This window comes from Myotis davidii, unplaced genomic scaffold, assembly GCF_000327345.1.
Source record: "Myotis davidii unplaced genomic scaffold, ASM32734v1 scaffold415, whole genome shotgun sequence".
Lineage (NCBI taxonomy): Eukaryota > Metazoa > Chordata > Mammalia > Chiroptera > Vespertilionidae > Myotis > Myotis davidii.
In genome coordinates, this window is record NW_006287951.1 from 315300 (window position 1) to 334263 (window position 18964).

Below are 18964 nucleotides of genomic sequence, written 5' to 3' on the forward strand. Positions count from 1 at the left end.
AGGTCGAATGAGGTGACATTTTGCCTTCTTGTTGCAGCTCCCTTACTACAAAAATAAAAGTATCCTTTCACAGTCTAAATAGAGCCACTTTTTCACATTTTTGCCTCTATTGGAGATTTTGCTATTTAAAATGGTCCCTTAAATGTAGAACCGAAAAGCTGTCTTGTGTGTAAGAAGGCTGTGATATGTCTTATGGAAAAATATGTCTTACTTAAGCTTCATTCAGGTATGAGTTATACTGCTGTTGGTGTGAGTTCAATATTAATGAATCAACAAATATGTATTAAATAATAAATGAGGTTTCTTTCAACTGAAATACACATGAAACAAGATTATAAATTGATCCATTGATGAAAATATTATGGCCAAAGGCTCAAAGGAAACTAAATTTGTATTTCCCCTAGAGGAGTGATTCAACATTCACTATTCACTGTTTGTGCACACTTTATAGAACATAACTACCACAAATAATGAGACTCACCGCATATGTGTGTATGTAGATATATGTATATATATGAATTATATATGTGTATATTTATGTATACAATTAAATCTTCATCCAGTGGTGAATATAAAAAGTGAATACACATATATGTCCCCATGTAAAGAACTAGAGAAAGGAAAGAGGAGGATTTGGGAGGGAGAGAAGAAAGAATGGAAAAGGAAGATGGGGAGATACAGAGTAGAGAAAGTTCATGACTTATCCTTATGTTGCCATCCTGTTCCCTGAACTGAATATTCCCTTCTAGGTGATGTTAAATAGTCATTTATTATAATTATTAATGATTATTAGTGTAATTACGATGATGATAAACTTATTAATCATTTATATTGTGACAAGGTTTGTGCTATGTACAATTTTGTGGGTTATTTTCTTCATTCCAAATAATTTCATGGAGATTCTGCAATGTTATCCTTTTTACAGGTGACAAAAATGAATTTGGATAAACTAACCTCCTAAGGAGTCCACAGAGAGAAAAGTCTAGAAAGCGATTTAAATTAGGAACCCTGACTCCAGTGGCAACTCAATTACTTTCTACCTTAATTGACCATAATCTGTCTCCCTAATTATAAATCGTTAGAAACTCCAGTAAGGCGGCTACCTGGAATGCACTGGTAGCTATCAGGATATCAGAGCAGAGCTATGAATCTGATTTAATCTCTTTTGTACTTTTTAGGTCTTGTCACCCTTCAAACAAGCTTTTCAGGAATGAAGTCAGGAAGGGTTAGTCATGTAGAAGAATGATTTCTGACACTGGTCCTCTCAGATGTATAAGGATAAAGGGTAGGTCAAAACCCAGACTCACATGAAAAAATATAGTAAGGTTAATTGGGAAGCTTTTCCTTGCATTCACAGAGCCTGGGTTTTGAAGTCAGACACACCCGATTTCTAATGCCAGTCTGGTCTTCCTTAGCATAAACAATTGGGTCTGAGTAGGATCAATTTCCCTATCTGTAAAACAAGCATGTACAAAAATACCTCCTAAAGGCTGGTGGCGGAAGGTTAAATGAATCAGTATCTTTAACAACAGTGTAATAGGTAACAGGAAGTATTCAAAAGGGCAATTACAATTGTTAATAAAAGTCTATTAATAGAACTATCCTATTGCCTCCATTGAGGCTCATCACAGATTGAACTAAATATTCCAAATTGCCAAAATACTTTAAGAGTTTTATAATCACAACATTTTTGGGGGAATATAATAGGAAAGATGAGGAAAACAGGGATTAAGAGAAAGAAGCAAATCTGATATCATCACAACAAATCGACGGAAACATTAAACTCTAAAATGATTTTCCCTCAAGTTAGATTGGAGTTGCAAAATTTGAGAGTACTAGAAAATACGTGAACCTCAAAGCAAAGGCAGCTTTGACAAGCCCCCGAAAATCAAGCAGTTCAGCAAACGATCTTCTGTCTCCTTCCCTTGTCCTTCTCTACAAAATCTCTTATTTAAGAAGCATGTGAAAGATCACTCTGAAAAACACAGGACACATGTTTCTCTGAACTAAAAATAGAAAAATTTAATGGCCTGTAAGGGAAAGATTTTCTAGAAATTTTAGATACTGTGCTTTTCACAAATGAGCAGAAGAGAGGACCTGAATACCCCAATACCTTAGATTTCTCACCTTTTCTAATGCCTTTGTGAACTAATCTATATGCTCTTTTATAACCAATGCATCAGAGTGGACCACTTTTCCTCTTTACAGAGTTCTGTGAGGGAGCAGGGCCCAGGGTCACTTACCCGCTGTTGATGTCATCCGTCCTGAGACTTTTCCCCAGGATATCCCCATCACTCATATATCCACCCACATCGACCTCAGAGGACATGTCCAGGTCACTGCTTGCTTTCTCACTCATGTCAATTTGTGACATGTTTCCCAGCCGAGAGACAGCAGCTCGACGCAGAGGCGTTGTGTACATGAACCTGGAGGGGTCCGTGTGGATGAACCGGCTGTTACCGCTGCGAGGATAGCCCGCGCCCAGGGAGGGAGCATCCCCCGCTTGAAGTCGGGGACACGCCTGGCCCAGCCTCCAGGTCATGGGGGTGGGACGGCTTGTCAAGTTGGGTATGGTCCTTCCATTCACTTCCGTTGTCACAGTGCTGTCAAATGTTGTCTCCAGGGTGCTGTTAAATAAAGTGGAGAAACAATGGTACTGTGGTTCACATGCAGCCATGACCACGAAGGCACAAGACAGGAAAGGCCAGGAATCAGAGTCATTTCTTAGCAGAATGTTATTTTCAGGAAAGCCAAATTACGCATTCATAATGAGATTCTAAACACCTCTGCAGATGTGAAATTGTGGGACAGGGCATTCATTTGCAGTGTTTTGCTTTCAAGAGAGACCATCGTTAGATTTTAGGTTAAAAAACAAAACAAAACAAAAAACATTGTTCCACATTCTCAACAAACACTGAATTTACCCTATTCTGGAAATTGGCTACAATGATGTTTGAAAGTCTCTCTACCGCTCTTTCTCAGATGCAGTTAAACAGCAACTTCCACGGGCATAAAAGTCTACTTCAAAGTGATGGTGGTAGTTTCAGTAGTGAATTCAGTTTGAATGGGAAATTACACTGAAAAAAAGGTGGATAGGAGAAAAAAAGTCCGCATGTATGTGCTGAGAAGTAACCTGTTGATTGTCATGTAAAATTTGAGTGAGGAAATAGTAAAGGAAAACTAAAATTCCTTCTCTATCATGATAAGAAGTTAAGTGCCTAATGGTAATTTTTGTTCTTTACTGGCCCCAAAATATGCAGAATTGAGAAGAAAAAAACAACAACCTGTGGCTTATCTGGGTCCCACGAAGACTGGACATAGTCTCTTCTAAATTCTGCCTCAAGTCTGCTATGTTTTTCACTGTTCTCATTCTTCTTGTTTCAGGGTCTTCACCTAGAGAAGTAACACAGTAATTCACTTGTTATTCTTGTCATTTACTGTCCTGAGAATAATTATACACATATATAAATAATATAAATTTTTTTCCTTAAAAGTAAAATGATAGGTAGGAAATTCCAAATGAATAATATCACCTAAAAAGCATAATTCTTCTTTCTACAAATAAAATATGAATAGAAACAAACGTAATGTTACAAGTAATAATTCGAGGTGGAGATAATGCAATAATACTTTATAGGTCTATGACCTTAATCACTGCAAAATGAGAGAGTCATTTGGAAATGCAGTGTATACTACTCCATGTTACTGAGCTTAATTTAAAAATATGACCTTATTTAGACCCTAGTTATTTCCATAATTACCTGCTTCTAAGTGTACTCAGAATAGTTGAGACAAACTTACCTTACGAATCAAGAACGCATTTGGACTCTGAGATAAGATAATAGCATGGAAACATTTTCTAATAAGAAAAATATCTTTTTCACCTCCATTTTAATTTTAATTTTTTTTTCCAGTTATAATGGCTTAATTAGTGCTTTCTTTTAGTTCTTCCTCACCTTGTTCATTGAAACCCTGCCTGGCAGTTCTATCAGGGGAACATCCAAAGATTGCCACACTCCTTGCTTAAGGCAAAGGTAGTCATGGGCTCATGGGCGCTGTGCTGCACCTGGTTATAAGTACAGTTCTTCCTGCTTCTGCAGCACTGGCAGAGGTCAGTGTAGGTGCCGCCTGTATTGGCCATCTCTTGCTCACAGAGAGCCCCTGGGTCATGGCGATCTTCAATTCCCTCAGCTCACCACTGACCAGTTCCTCTGCTGTCATATTGGCAACGAGGCTGGAAGCATGGCCCGCTGCAGGGGGCTCCTAGGGTCTCTGAGGTTGCTGATTCAGCTGTGCACATGGTTCCAGTACTTCATGTCTCAGCTCTTGAGTTCCTGTTAGATATCATCTTTGATTTCTGATGCCATCTTGACAGTGACTCCATAGTCCTTGTCATCTGCCGTCAAGGCCTCAGAGAGTGTCTTTACACACTGTCCAGGACAGAGTCCCCCATGAGAGAGCAGGGTGCCAGGAGGCAGATGGAGGGAGCCCAGGTGGAGCTCAAGGGGCTGCTGGGTGTTTTGGGGGGTCTCCACTTCTGATGTGCCATTTGATCCTTCCGTCGGTGGCTTTGGGGCTCTTCCCCTTGTTTTTTCCTTGGAAGAGAAAGGCCTGCCTCTGGCTTCCAATTGCAAGAGTCAAGCCCATTTTCTTTTTTCTTGGCTTCTTCTCTTTCCTTTCCTTTTTCTCCTTTGGGGAGTCTAGGGGAGTCCACTAGCCACTTCCAGTCTTTGATGAGGACTCTGGCCAAGGACACCACCTGCTTATCTGAGTAGTACTTAGCCCATTAATAGGGACGCCAATCCTGGTTGTCTGAGTAACTGGTGCACATCTGACAGCTGTTCCGCTTCGTCAGAAGGTGGAGGCTCCCTTCCATGTTCATCCTAGCTACCACCTTCTCCAGCTTTGGGGCGATTCTCAGCAGCTCCTCTTCCTGGCCCATGTTGGCCCAGGGGCAGCAGCGGGGCCTCTGGGAAGGAGGTACAGAGGCAGAGGACATGCAATCTGGCCAAGACAATACCTGTTTAAGTCTTTTATTCTACTAGACTCATGGGCCAAGACTTACAGCATTGGAGAGCTTTATTTTCAATTATGTCTCTACTTTCTACAGGGAACAAAACATACACCCACATGTGACACTAGAGTTCCAGTAACGTCATAGGCCGAACTGACAATGTGCATAAAGCGCATGGGACAAACAGCTCCGTCAGAGTGACAGATCCCGGCCTTTCACAACCACTACTGTCATTTGGGACAGAGGTGCCACTGAACCATTTTTCTGTGGCCATGCAATACTTCCCAGGCCAGTGGCCATTGGAAGCTAATGTGTCTGGAAAATAATAACATGACAAGGGAGTAGGGAAAACAGCTTTTATTCTGTTTAATTTAGGCTCAATAAGATGCCCAATGATGAGAAAATTTAATAAGAAAGAAAGAAGAAAAGAAGGAAGGAATTCAAGCGAATGGATTAAGAGGGGGCAAAGTAAAGGGAAGGAAGGGGAGGGAACAGAAAGCTGATGGAAGTAAAAGAAAAAGAGAAGGAAAAGTGATGTTAAAAAACGGCATTCATTAAATTCCACTATGGAAACAGACATATAGAAACTCAAGATGCATAGCTATAATCTGTTGTAAGAGTATAGGTAGATATTCAACCTGTTAATTTTCTTCCACAATACTCACGCCAAATTTTTAAAAATGCACCCCGAATGTGCCGTCTAACACTTATAATCGTAGGGTGGGGATTTCAGAGACTGTCTCGCCTTATCCCTTAGCCAATGAACGAGCTCATTTATGTCTCACTATGGAGACAGCCTGATCCCCCAGCCTAAAACTTCCAAGAGGTTTCTTTCTTCCCAGGAAAAGATTATCCTTCTGATAGTAGATCCATCTAAATGTAAAACATCTCTAAGGACGGGAATAATTTGCCTCGCTTTAACTTCCACCCAGTGTCCCAGCGGCTCTGAAACCAACTGAACAATTTGACATGATCTTTTCCACGTCAGTCACTCACATATTGGAAGACAGCTCCTGCTAATTCTCCTATTTTCTTCTTCAGCCAAATATCACTACACTGTTCATTGTTCCTCATTCTGGATGGTTGCCAAGACAACCACCATTCTGCTGCCAGTCTATAAATCTCTTCCTTTCAATTTACAAATTAGTCAAATGATTACAATATGCTTAAAAGCATTATGATTTCAAACTTAGGGAGTACTGAAAAATTTCCCTAGAGCAAATCTATTTTTAAGAAATAGTAAAACACATGTTGTGCCCTCATGCACATGGCATAAACCTTTCCTGCACTAATTCAAGATGTGCCATCTCTGACCTTACAGATGAACACTTGTTTAAACTCAGAACTCTAACCATATCCTCCCTGGAAATTCTTTCCACCCTTCTCTTCATAAAAATAACACAGCCTATTGGGGAGAGGGCTGGAAAGAAGTCTACCTTTGACTTCTAAATAACCTGGCAGAACCCTGGAGAAAAAGGAGTGTTTGGTGAGGAAAATCTTGAAGGGCAGAGCAACAATATCACTGCATCAAAAGAAAGGCTGAGGTAAAGAAGAGATTTTATTCAAAGTGGACACAGGAAACGGTGAGGAGGCAGATTTGGAGAAGCACTAAAGCCTGTGTTCATAAAGCGTCACACAGTATGGAAGCCTGCGCTTCTCGGCGAGGGTTAGAGATGAGAAGTCTTAAAGGGCAGCACTGAGAGGACCCTATTTTGGAGGGAGAAGGGAGTACAAGTCGCTTACACAAGGTCCTGGAATGCGCCATTATATGTTCTCTATCGCCGACACCCTTCCCTCTGGGAGAACTTTTAAGTGAATCTCAACTGCTTGCCAATTGGAATAATATTAATAACATTCATATTTGAGAACTATTTTCAATATCTGTTTTGTATATCCTTTAGGAATATTATATTTTCAGAGGTTCAATTTTACCATTTTTTTTTCACATTTTAATCTTGAAAAAAGTTCCTCTTCCAATCCAACAGGCATCTAAGATCCTTGGAGTCTTCCATTTGAATCCATTCCATTATTTGTTTGCATAGTTTCCCTCAGGTTTCAGAACCCTAACCAACCACTCTTTGGTTTGTCTCGGCACGATACCAACTCATGACACTGCACCACTGATGGAACTTTTCCTCCCAGTACTTATTGAGCAAAACATAATTGCTGCTTCATTCGTGTCATGAAAGACAGTAACCAAACTGTGTTCCAGTAGATGTTCTCAATGACCTACAAAATACAAGATATGCTTAAATGCACTTACAAACCCCCTAAAGACTACTCAGGTCTGAAATATCCTATAAATTTGTATCCAAATAATGTCTAGAGGAATAATCCCTCCAACAGTAATGCTCCAAGGAAATTACAATTTAAAAGGTCAAATGTGAAAGCACAAATAAACTCAGTCTTTAGTTACAAAAGTTAGCAGAAAATTGCATAGGAAGAATTTACTTAGTCACAAAAATGCTGTCTCCCTCTCACTCCCATAATCCCAAAGTCAAATATGATTCCTGAAGGAAGCCTCATAAGTGTCAGACCCAATAGTGAGGGCTTACACCCATTTTCCAGAACAGCATATTCTGCAACACACTTGGAGTTGTCATTGTTTATGCAAACTGCTCTCTCGTGCTTGTCAGGTCTCCTCTGTGAGCAGGGCACAGAAAAACAGGCTCCATTTGGTGCTTCTGCAATTTTACTTACTGGCAGACAGACGTTTAATCTGTGTGGCCCTGCTCTTATTTTCTAGGCTTTAATTACACACATTGTAATTAACACTGCCAGCACTGTCATCTTTTAATAGGAAATCAAATTACATCTGAAAGAACCTGATTCAGAGAATGATGTCCTCTACACTATCCACATTACAAGTGTTATTATTTAGAGAACAGCTCCCTGATTTATTTTGAGAAATAACCCTAATTTTGTGGAGGACCTCAACAGTGATTTGAAATTTTTCATCTCATCAGTTACCTTTTAAGTATATTCTTATAGAGCTATGGTATAGTCCCTAGTCTGTCTGGTTTATTAGGATATCCAAGAGTGAAGAGTTGAAACTCAAGGAACCCTGCCCCAAAAATTAAGTCAGAAGAGGCCATTTTGAGCCAGAAGCAGAGCCTAGTCAGTCACATGGCAGAAACCCTGAAATTCCTGTGGGCTATGGGCTTGCAAATTATCCCCCAACTTAACATGCATCAAGTATTCAGGGAATTGCATTGGATGCTTCATTATCCTGCTATGATTATTCATATCAGAGCTATTTGAATAAAACTCTCCCTCCTACTTTCTCATTTGCATTTTTGAGTGCTGGTATAAGTGGAAAAAATGGCTTAAAGAGAATAATCCCACAAAGTTAGTAGAAGCTCACTTAAAAAAACCCTGGGATACACAGACTTCTATTGAGAGAATCCCTCCAACAGTAATGCTCCAAGTTCCTTATGCACAGAAAGGCATGTGTCCTATATACACCCACCCACAGCATGCTATACCTTCACAGAGCAACCAGCCAATACTGTCTGGGGAGGCTCTCTGTTCATTTTTGAAAACACTTACATAAGAAGTACTTAGAACAAGACAAATGCTTCCATTTTAACGGCAAGAGATGAATATCATAGGTTTTACAATTCCCAAGAAGCAAAGAAAGGAAAAGATCCTTAAGGGTCAGGGCTCCCTGCCTTGCCTTTGTACTGCACACTGGTCTCTTGGGAAGAACAGTTCACGGCAGAAATCACACAATGGTGTAGCAGCAAATCTTCAGCCTCTGAGCACCTGGTGTATTCAGATTCAGAAATCACCATTTCCGCAGCTGGGGACACATTACTCTTTTGAAGCCAAACTAACATTAAAGATTGAGCAGTAATTGCCTCTGCTGTCTCCCTAAGCTTTGTGCTTCTAAAGCTGGTTCACTAAGATTCCAGAAAAACCCATACAGTATCTTCTAACAGAAGGGCCCACAGAAAGAATAAAGGCAAACCTATATTTAGCATCAGTTGGAGGAATCAGAAACAAAGAGATAACTGGTTGGGTTCAATTCTTTCCAATTTAAGGAGTCCTCTATGAAGTACTTTGTGAAAACACACATTGACATAAAATATGAGTTTAATGGTTTAGTACTTGTGGATTTTTGAATAAGGGACTATTTATGATGTAAATACCCTTCGGTAAAGCACTGAATTCAGTCATACAAATTAAAATGTATCTCGTTTGGTTATTCAGGCAAGTGGCAAACTGGCAGTTAAAGTTTAATCACAAAACTGAAAAATAACTTCAGACATCTTCATATCTAAGTTAAAGATAATCTCTGAAGTTACTATTGAGAGCCATGTAATCAAAAAGGCCTAGTTTGTAAAGTATAAAAACAGTTCCATTATCTACATAGCAGTTTAAGAGTACACACTTAGGAGCATTTTTGCCAGCCACCGAAAAAAAACAACACCCCAAAATGTATGTGAGTAAAGCTGTCAAGAGAGGCCTCCGCACTTTTAAAGTGTTACTAGATTCATGGTGCTTGTCACTGAGGTCTAGACAAGGGCCACGTGCCACTGAGGCAGTAGAGGAAACACCTGACTATACAGAAAATTTGCTCACGAGGCCCTTCCTTCTTCTTTATATACCTGGGGTGAGGTTCCCTCGAGAGAAGTTGAATAAAAAGTCCCCAGTAGTGACTAAGTAAAAACAGGTTTGGAGCCCTAATTGGTTTGGCTCAGTGGATAGAGCATCAGCCTGCGGACTGAAGGGTCCCAGGTTCGATTCCAGTCAAGGGCATGTACCTTGGTTGCGGGCACATCCCCAGCACAGGGTGTGCGGGAGGCAGCTGATTGATGTTTCTCTCTCATCGATGTTTCTAACTATCTCTCTCCCTTCCTCTCTGTAAAAAAACACACACACAATAAAATATATTAAAAAAAAAACACGTTTGGAGTCTTAAAATTTGAACGCTTACTTATAGATGTCTAGAAGGTACTGAATGCCAAGGCCAATAGTGCCCAGGGAAGATTGGTCCTATTTACTTTCTCCAAACAGACTTCACCCCTGGTTATCACAACACAGCTTTACAAAGAAAATAATTTCAAGAAACAAGGAATTAAAAAAATTTTTTTTTAGTAACCACACTTTAAAAACATCAGTCGGGAGCACGGAAGACACCGGGCTCATGCAAATGTGCGGCTTCTTCAAACGCCATCCGCATGTTAAGAGCAAACCTGACTTACCCAAGAAGTCAGTGTAAAGCGCCTGTTCCAGGTCGCCCAGCATGGTAAGGATCACGTCCTCGTCCAGGTGGGCTGTGCCCTCCCGCAGGCAGCTCTCTCCCTCCTCCTCGGCCCAGCTCCTGCTGATGCTGCTCAGCTTGGAGGAGCCGTTTTCATCCTCAGACCGGCTATCTTCATCACTCTCACCTTCCAGGGCTTTCCTGGAAGACCAGTCCCCCAAGCCCTCGCTGCCTGACTGGCTGGCAGGCAGGAGGCTCCAGGCCCCGGAGCTGCTGGGGTGGTACAGGGACTGCACGGACCGCGAGAGGAACCTGGACAGCGAGGGCCTCTCGGCATAGCGGGATTCCCTCTGGCTGGCTTTGGCAGCATTTCCAAACCAGTTGGAAATGCGCACAGTGGGTCTCCTCTCCCCGTCACTGGTGAGGGAAAGATTGGTCAGCGACTTCTGCTTCTGAAGGCAAGCTCCCTTCCTCCTTACTCCTTTGCCTCGAAACACAGAGAGTTCAGCCGGCCGCTGCATGGTGCTTCTGGTGGTTTCTGCTTTTCAGTGGGACTTCACATCGTCTCTTTGCACCGAGATGGCATCTGGCCTTTTTGCTTTTAATTGACACATGCACTTCAATAAAAGCCCAGGCAGGCTCAAGTGTTCACATAAGATTCCAGAGCGATAGCACAATTAAGTCTCTGGCCACACTTTAGCTTGCTACATCAGTTCCTGAATCAGCAGTACTTACAGATATTTTGCTGGAACATCTGAAGCAGAAAAGAGTTCACCAAAGACGCTGCTCCAGCTGAAAAGTAGCACAGGAAGCCAACCACGTTTTCCCATCTTCCTCCAATCGCAGGTCTCAGCAGGGCGATGGGTCCGCATTTCCCTCCCTTGCTTCTGTGCTCCCAAACGCGAGGTGGTGAGGCACCAGCTATGTCTCTCGCTTTTTTTTTTTTTTCCACCTCTCCTCTCGGCAGCCCTTCACTGATTTAGGTCGGCAGCCCCTGACTCTCGATGAGCTGACGGAGCAGCATGTACGCCTGTGCATCAGAGCCCCGTAAGAGCAGAAATTAAGCACTGAAGCCCAGCCCTGCGCGAGCGTCTCGCGTTTTAGTATTCCACCTGCATTCCCAGATCTATGGCTCTTCCTTGCTGCTGCAGTGGATGCTGCTGGCTGCCATGGCAGCAACCATAGTGCTAAATTAAACCAGCGGCACCGAAGCCCTGTCCAGCCTCGAATGCCACAGGTTTCAAAGCCAAGGCTGAATGAGAGCCTGTACTATTAACCCATGCACATTTAAATCACTCTTGGCCACCCGGTCTCCGATGTGGACACACACACTCACAGTACTCACACACACAGCGCTCGCTCCCCGACACCGAGAATGACAGACTAATTCTCTTTAGCTCCAGGCAGCTGAAGCGGGCAGAGCTGCCTTCTGAATGTTGGGATTTGTGCTGTAAAAGCACAAATCAAATTCAAGAGTGTAAAGGACCTAAAAAACGGAGCATGACATTCCGGCTGACAGATAATGCTTTAAAGGAAAAGACTTCACTTCATCTTGTACAAATTCAAGGGCTTTTCATTCTGAGCTATTTAGGAAAATCCAAATGGAACAAAAAAATTTTATGATTTCTTTCTATAAAAAAATAGCAAACAAAACGAAACACATACACAAAACGTCCCCCCCCCCCCAATATTTTTACTCAAAGCATAAAACTGAAAGTTTATGGCCAAGTGTGTAGAACATAATGATGTGATAAAAAACATAATAGGTACAATATATCTGTTGATATTGAGCATTTTTCCTAGTCTAGTCCATAAATCTACTGCCACATAACCAAATTTTTAATATTTTGATAAAAACAGAAAATTAACAAAGATAAATATCTTGCACCTATCCTGTACTATACCACAATCCTGAAATTCTGATTTTAGGAAAACTTTTAAAATACTTACCAGGTATAGTAGAGACCATGTATACTACTGAGAGCTAAGGGGAAAGTATTTAAAGAAAAACCTTTGAGGTTTTCTGTCCATAAGCATTCTTTATTAAGAAGGGAAAAGGGGAGAAATATATAGAAACATGTACATGTCATTGAAATTGATTTATAAATCCCTATCATTGTCTGCACTAATATGATAAAATTAATTCTGATATTTCACCTCAGAAAAATCAACTACTTTAAGTACCCAATCTCTTAATTACATAAATTAGCATATTGTTGTGTATTGCCCATACTTTTAAATATGATGACAATCTACTTTGCAAAGTTAACTATTTCTTATGCTCAGGCTCAGGGCACACTATCCCTAAATCCATTCCACACAGATGCACAAAAGGGAATCAGATGGAAAGAACAGCAATTAGTTGTGATAAAAAATTTTCAATTAAACACACAAAACTGCGAGTTATAAATACTGATTCTCAATGTTAGCTCTTTAAAAAGTAGATTGTACTTATATAAAATGTGTTCAAATAAAATGAAGACACAAATGTCAAATTATATCAATGATGTTCTAAAAACATCAATTTTCTAAATATTTTTTAAGGATCAAAATGCCACTTCTATTTGGATTTCTAATCAGGAATTTTTCTTTATTTTTAGTTATTGTGACTCAATGAATTGCTAGGCTTTGAGACCATGGTAAATTTGGTGAAGTTCTAAAACTTCAATTTGTCTGAAAGGTATTATACTGGTATATTGTCATGTGCTCTAAAGTCTTACAGATTCACAACCAGTGAATCCTTATGCTTTAAATCTCAATAAAGTTAACTTTCTGTGTATATTAGTAAAAGCAGTAACTATGCCCTTGTTTATACAAGGGTGCTTGTGTACCATCCTTCTTAGGATAGTGGTTCTTAAATTTTAATGTTCACACCTCTTGGAAGGCTTATTAAAATGTAGCTTGCTGGGCCTCAGCCCCACCCCTCCTCACTCAGTGGGTCTGAAAGGAGCCTGAGACTTTGCTTGCCTTACATATTCCCAGGTCATACAGACATTGCTGACTCTGGGACCCCATTTTGAGAACGATTAAGCTAAAACTAGTGTTTTTCAACTGGGGGTGATTTTTAACTGGCTCCCTCAGCAATATCAGGAGATAGTTTTGGTTGTCATATCTGCGATGTGTGATGCCTTTGACATCTAAATGGCAGAGGCCAATGATGCTGCTAAACACTAAACATCCTACATGACAGGAAATACGCCCCCCCCCCAATAAAGAATTATGCAGACTCCAATGGGGATAGTTCCAAGGTTGAGAAATTCTGGTTTTAGACTAAGTTATATTGCATTGACAAACTTACAAATTTCAGTGTCTTACAAAAAAACAAAACAAAGATGCGCATTCATGTCCATTCTATGCAGCCTGCCTATTTGATCCAGGTACCCTCAGAGACATGCTGATCTTGTGAGAGAAGGAAGAAATGAGCAATCCACGCAATGGCTTTTAAAGCTTCTGCTTGGGAATGGCCTATGTCACACTTCCACTCACATTCATTGACCAAATCAAATCACATGGTCCACTCTGACTCAATGGGGCAGAAAATATAATCTTCCTGCAGGGCCAACCCAGAAAGGGTTTGGCTAAGTCTAATGGACCAAGTAAGGAGGGGCTGGTTATTTTAAAGAAATAACCCAAACGGAGAAAACATCAAAATAACATTTTATTGTTTTTTGCTTAAAGATATTGTTGTCAATTTGTAATCACAGTAGTTTTTCACCCTGAAAATACATCAGTTCATAAATATACCCTGAACAATAGCAAAGAACCCACATACTGCTTCTCTAGAGGCAGCTATTTCTGCTTACTTTGGGTGTATATTTATACATGAGTGTTGAATTTATACTTCTTTGAATTCACATGCACAAATGGACGTAGGTGAAAGAAGAAGCCTAAATGCATAGGAGACAAATAAGACCAATCAATATGAAAAAACAAATCACTCTAATTTTGTCGAGACCTAAAACAAAGTAAAGTTTCTAATAGACCTAAAGTTTCTATTCTGTTCTGAATTGGAAATCTTTTCAGCTCTTTAGTAAACATAATTATAAAGTGATTATTTAAGTAAAAGATCTAAACTGACTTAAATTACCCCAACTCAATCTTCTTAACCTTTCTAAGCATTCAAGTAAAAGACAACTTAAGTGACTAGATACAAGGGTCTTAAATAGCAGATATTTCTCATTATTCAATAAGAAGTCTGGTAGGTCAGAAATAATACATGCAACCATTAGCTTATCTCTCTATTTAAATGAAATTCTCACTTTTAAAATGATTTCCTGAATTCATCCACTTATTTTATTACTTTTTTTTACAAATGACAAGCCAGCTTTGGTGATACTGAGCCAGTCTGGCATCTAGTAATGTTTTTCAGTTGAATATAAATTCTAGATAAAGGTTAAAAGTGCATTAAACAAATGTCATACATGTTGGCAGATGATCTTATGCAAAAAAGGGCAAGTGTGAACCTATGTAGAAAAAAAATCAAAACTTTCTTGAATGATTCTAGTGGAATGAAAAATAAAGCTCACTTTCCTTTTGAAAGGATTGAATGTGAGAATAAAACCCAAGCCAAAGCTGTAAAACCTGAACTGTCAATTCAGCCAGATTTGTAGTATCAAGGTGATGGCATGAATCTTAAAAGGATAGGCTGGAAGCAAGAATCTCACTCACTACTTGCCACACATTACGTAATGCATTTCACTGTATGCTATCATTAGTGGAGGACTGCATAAAGGGAACTTCTCTGAACACTAGGGGAAGTGGGGTTCTTGCAATACCTTGAGAAAAAGAATGTTCTACGACTTGCATGGGAGAATGAATGGCTTTTATTTGCGTGAAGTTATATTCCTCAGTTTTTTAAAATCCCATTTACCTTAAGCCTGTCCTGGAAAATGTGTAGCTGGGGCTACAGTAGAGCTACAAGCAAAGGCAGTGTCTGGAGTTTCCATTCCATGGTGGAGCTGGGTGCCCTGGAGCATCAGGCTAGTTAGTCCATTAGTTCATTGTGTGTGGGGTCCATGTGGCCATGAGCCATGTGGGCAAGTGCAGAGCGTGAGAGCCCCGCAAGCAGTGAGAGACTTAAATATCAAATTTTCCCATGCTTGCAGTGGACAGGCCTACTTTGGCCAATGCCCTGCTCCCAGGTATGGCTGACAGACAAGCACCTTCCCACGTCACCTAGACCATAATGGGCATGCTTCTAAATTGCAGCTTTCTTTTGCTTCTTTAGAGTTATTAATTAATAACTAGGTCATTACAATGGTATCAGAACCATCATGTTCAGATCAGGTTAATATCACTAGTTTTCCTAAGAACATGACAAATAGTAAAAAACAGAATGATATACATAAGGACTTTGGAGGGATGTAAGACTTGTGAAAGTTTTGAGTTTTTTCTAGTCTGCCATTTTATTGTGTGTCCCTCATTTCTGACGTTTAACTTCACACCATAAGTTAACTACAATTTTAACTTCCATTATGTTTTCATAGCTTCACCTGGGTTACTGCTCAGTTGAAAATATGAACAGCAAAGCTTCCCGGATAACTTAGTGAATCCTTCCAACAAATCTGCCTCAACTTTGCTCCTTAATAGTATCACACATCATTCCATGTTATGTCTCTCAGGATATGCAATAGGAATGCTATTAACATTCGTTTAAATATAAAAAGGATTTTCCCATAACAGAAAATTGAAGGGAAGGTGGGAGGGATAGTTTCAGATGCCTCCTTCAGGAGTTCAGTCAGACATTTTCTACAATGACCTTGAACTCAGGGTTTCACTCTCTTATGTCTCCTCTATGTTTGCTTCACTTGAATGAGAAGGTAACCACCAGCAGCTCCAAGCTTTATTTTTATTATCTTTAGGTCTAGTGAAAAACATCGAGTGTCTCTTTTTCTAATAGTCTCAGGAAAAGTCTGAGATTGATTGGTTTTGAGTGAACTGAGTTGGGTCACATGTCCACTCCTGAAAGAGTGCTGTGGTGAAGGGAATTGGTTGTTCTGATTGGATCTGCTTGGGTCAATTTCATTTGGCCCACATGAACACAGAATGATGAGGCCATGGTCTCCCCCCGCCCCGCGAATAAACAGATGGGGCAATGGATGCTAATCAGGCAAAACCATACCAGACTCAAGCTATGCCACTGTGAAGTCCCTGGTGCTTAAGATATGGGGCTCCTAACTGTTTGAGTCCCTTTCCTAAACACTATATGTCATTTTGTATTTTTTATTTTTGTATTATTTTCAGACTCCCCCCAAATGTGTGGGCTTGAAAAATGTATAAAAGCTGGATCTTATCCTATGAAGACTAACTCATTCAGAGTTCTATATCATTCAGGCTATTTCACTTGGGGAGCAGGACAGAATTCCCCCCTATAAGGCCCCCACACTATTAGCAATAAGAGTTCAACAACAATAGCAGTGAAACTTTGGATTAGAAAACCCATGCGCTACCAAGATCTCAATAAAGTTAGAAAAATGCTGTTTTATGATAAGAAGCTAATGAAAATCATAAGGCAAGTAGAATTTTCCCCCCAATTATTTTCACTGAACTTATTTCATCCTGAAATATTATTCCCTGATTTCTTTGTCCACTAGAATTCCAAAATATACATGTGTGACCTTCTTTTAAGCCCTATATAACTCTTTATAGTGAACTTAGTTGTTCCCATATGCCTAGCAATTTGATTAGTTGATTTGATTTGTTTAGAGTATATTTTTCTCTTACTCTTCTATAAGAGAACTCACATCTTAGTCCCGTTTGCTTTCCCAATGCTTTGCGTGCCTGGCATGTATAAGATCCCAGATGATAATTACCAAAAATATGGGTGGAAAACTAAAACCTTATCTCACAATAATCCTGTGAGTTTAATAAGCATCATAGCAGTCACATCACAAAAACAGGTACCAAGGAGCAATTGGACCAGCTAAATAATGGCAGTGCAGAGGCCAGAATTAATTTTTCTACTTTCTAGAACACTTCTCTTCCCGTATCTCATATTGTATCAGAAAGAATATCCTGTGAGCCAGTCTAAAGTAGGGCATGGCAATACATTCAAGTGCTTATGTGGTCTTTGGTTTCTCTAGCAGCCAGAATGAAGAGGCAATAACAGAAATAAGAAAGAGAAGGGAACCTGGAAAAGGGCTGAAGAAAAGTTGTTGTTTTAATTAAGATTGAAGAGATGGTAACATCCTGTGTGCTAAAGAGAATGATTTGGTGGAGATGGAGACATTAAAACGAGGAAGGAGAGAAAATAATCCAAGGAAAGGCAGAGAAAGTGGGTACACATGCTGTACCTGGTAGATGTGGCAGCAGGGGGTTGTGAATTCTGTCTGCTTTAATTTTTTTTTCAGTGACATCAACATCAACGTCATTGGTTAAGAGAAATAATTGGGAGACATGGTATGTAGGTTTGAAAAGAAAGTAAAAAGTGCAAAAAAGGGTAAATGGACCAGAGAAATACAGAATGACTGTTGGGAAGCACTAAATATTCACTTGAGATCAGTAGTCATGAAGGTAAAGTTAGTCACATCAACATGTGATATGTTTTCTCCAAGTCCATTCACTGCTGGTATGGACTAGGTGGAGAATTGAATGTAACCAAATCTGATTTCACCAAACACATACAACAAAGTGAGAAGTTACCAGGTGTACCGGTTAATAATGCGGATTTTTTTCAATAGATGGAGTTACACATATGTTGATATATATGCGATTTGATATGTATGCTATTTTGTTGTATTGACAACAAGCTTCAAAACTTCATATGTCAAATTTGCTGAAGGTGTTAACGTCATAGATATTTTTACACTGAAAAATGTCAAATTTTGTGCCAAAAAAGAGCATTTGCAGAAAGTTATAATTCATTACTTTATTTTGAAGAAAAGTGCTGCTGAATACTTCGGGAAGCTTAGGGTGAACATGTTCCATCTCAAGATGCTTGTGAATGCTGGTTTAAATGCTTTAAAAGCGATGATTTCAATGTGAAAGACGAAGAATGTCGAAGTCAACCGAAAAAGTTTGAAGACCAATTACAAGCATTGTGACTGGTGATGAAAAGTGGATTTATTTTGAGAATCCCAAATGCATAACATCATAGGTTGATCCAGGTCAACCATCAACATCAACTGCAAGGCCAAATCGCTTCAGAAAGAAGACAATGCTCTGCGTTTGGTGGGATCAGGAAGGTGTGGTGTATTATTAGCTTCTAAAACCAGGTGAAACCTTTAATACTGATGGTTACTGACAACAAATAATCAACTTGAACCACGCTTTGATCGTGATATAATCAGAATGGGCCAGAAGACACGGCAAAGTAATTTTGCTTCATAATAACGCACCATCACACACTTCAAAACCAGTTAAAGACACGTTAAAAGATCTTGCCTGGGAAGTATTAACCCACCCGCTGTATTCACCAAACCTTGCTCCTTCAGATTACCATTTGTTTAGATTGATGGCACATGCACTTTCTGAGCAGCACTTCAAAACATATGGAGAGGTGGAAAATTGGGTCTCTGCATGGTTTGTCAAGAAAAGTTCTATTGGGATGGTATCCACAAATTACCTGAAAGATGGGGGAAATGTGTAGCTAGCAATGGACATTACTTAAGCACTTTTGATGTTTCTCTTGAAATTATCGTATTTTCTTTGATCACAAAATCCGCTATTATTAATCAGTACACATATTAAGGGACTATGGAAGAGTAAAATTACATTGTTACCACAGGAATTCAACTGATCAGGTC

The 18964-nt window shown here is 39.9% G+C and overlaps 1 protein-coding gene across 1 annotated transcript in view; it reads right to left on the reverse strand.

Annotated features, from left to right (window-relative positions):
• Window positions 1-18964, reverse strand: part of NAV3 (neuron navigator 3) — a 351070-nt gene that overhangs the window by 158572 nt on the left and 173534 nt on the right. Inside the window, 2 exon segments of the mRNA XM_015561356.1 lie at window positions 2244-2627; window positions 3285-3393. Of these exon segments, the coding sequence (XP_015416842.1) occupies window positions 2244-2627; window positions 3285-3393 (493 nt within the window).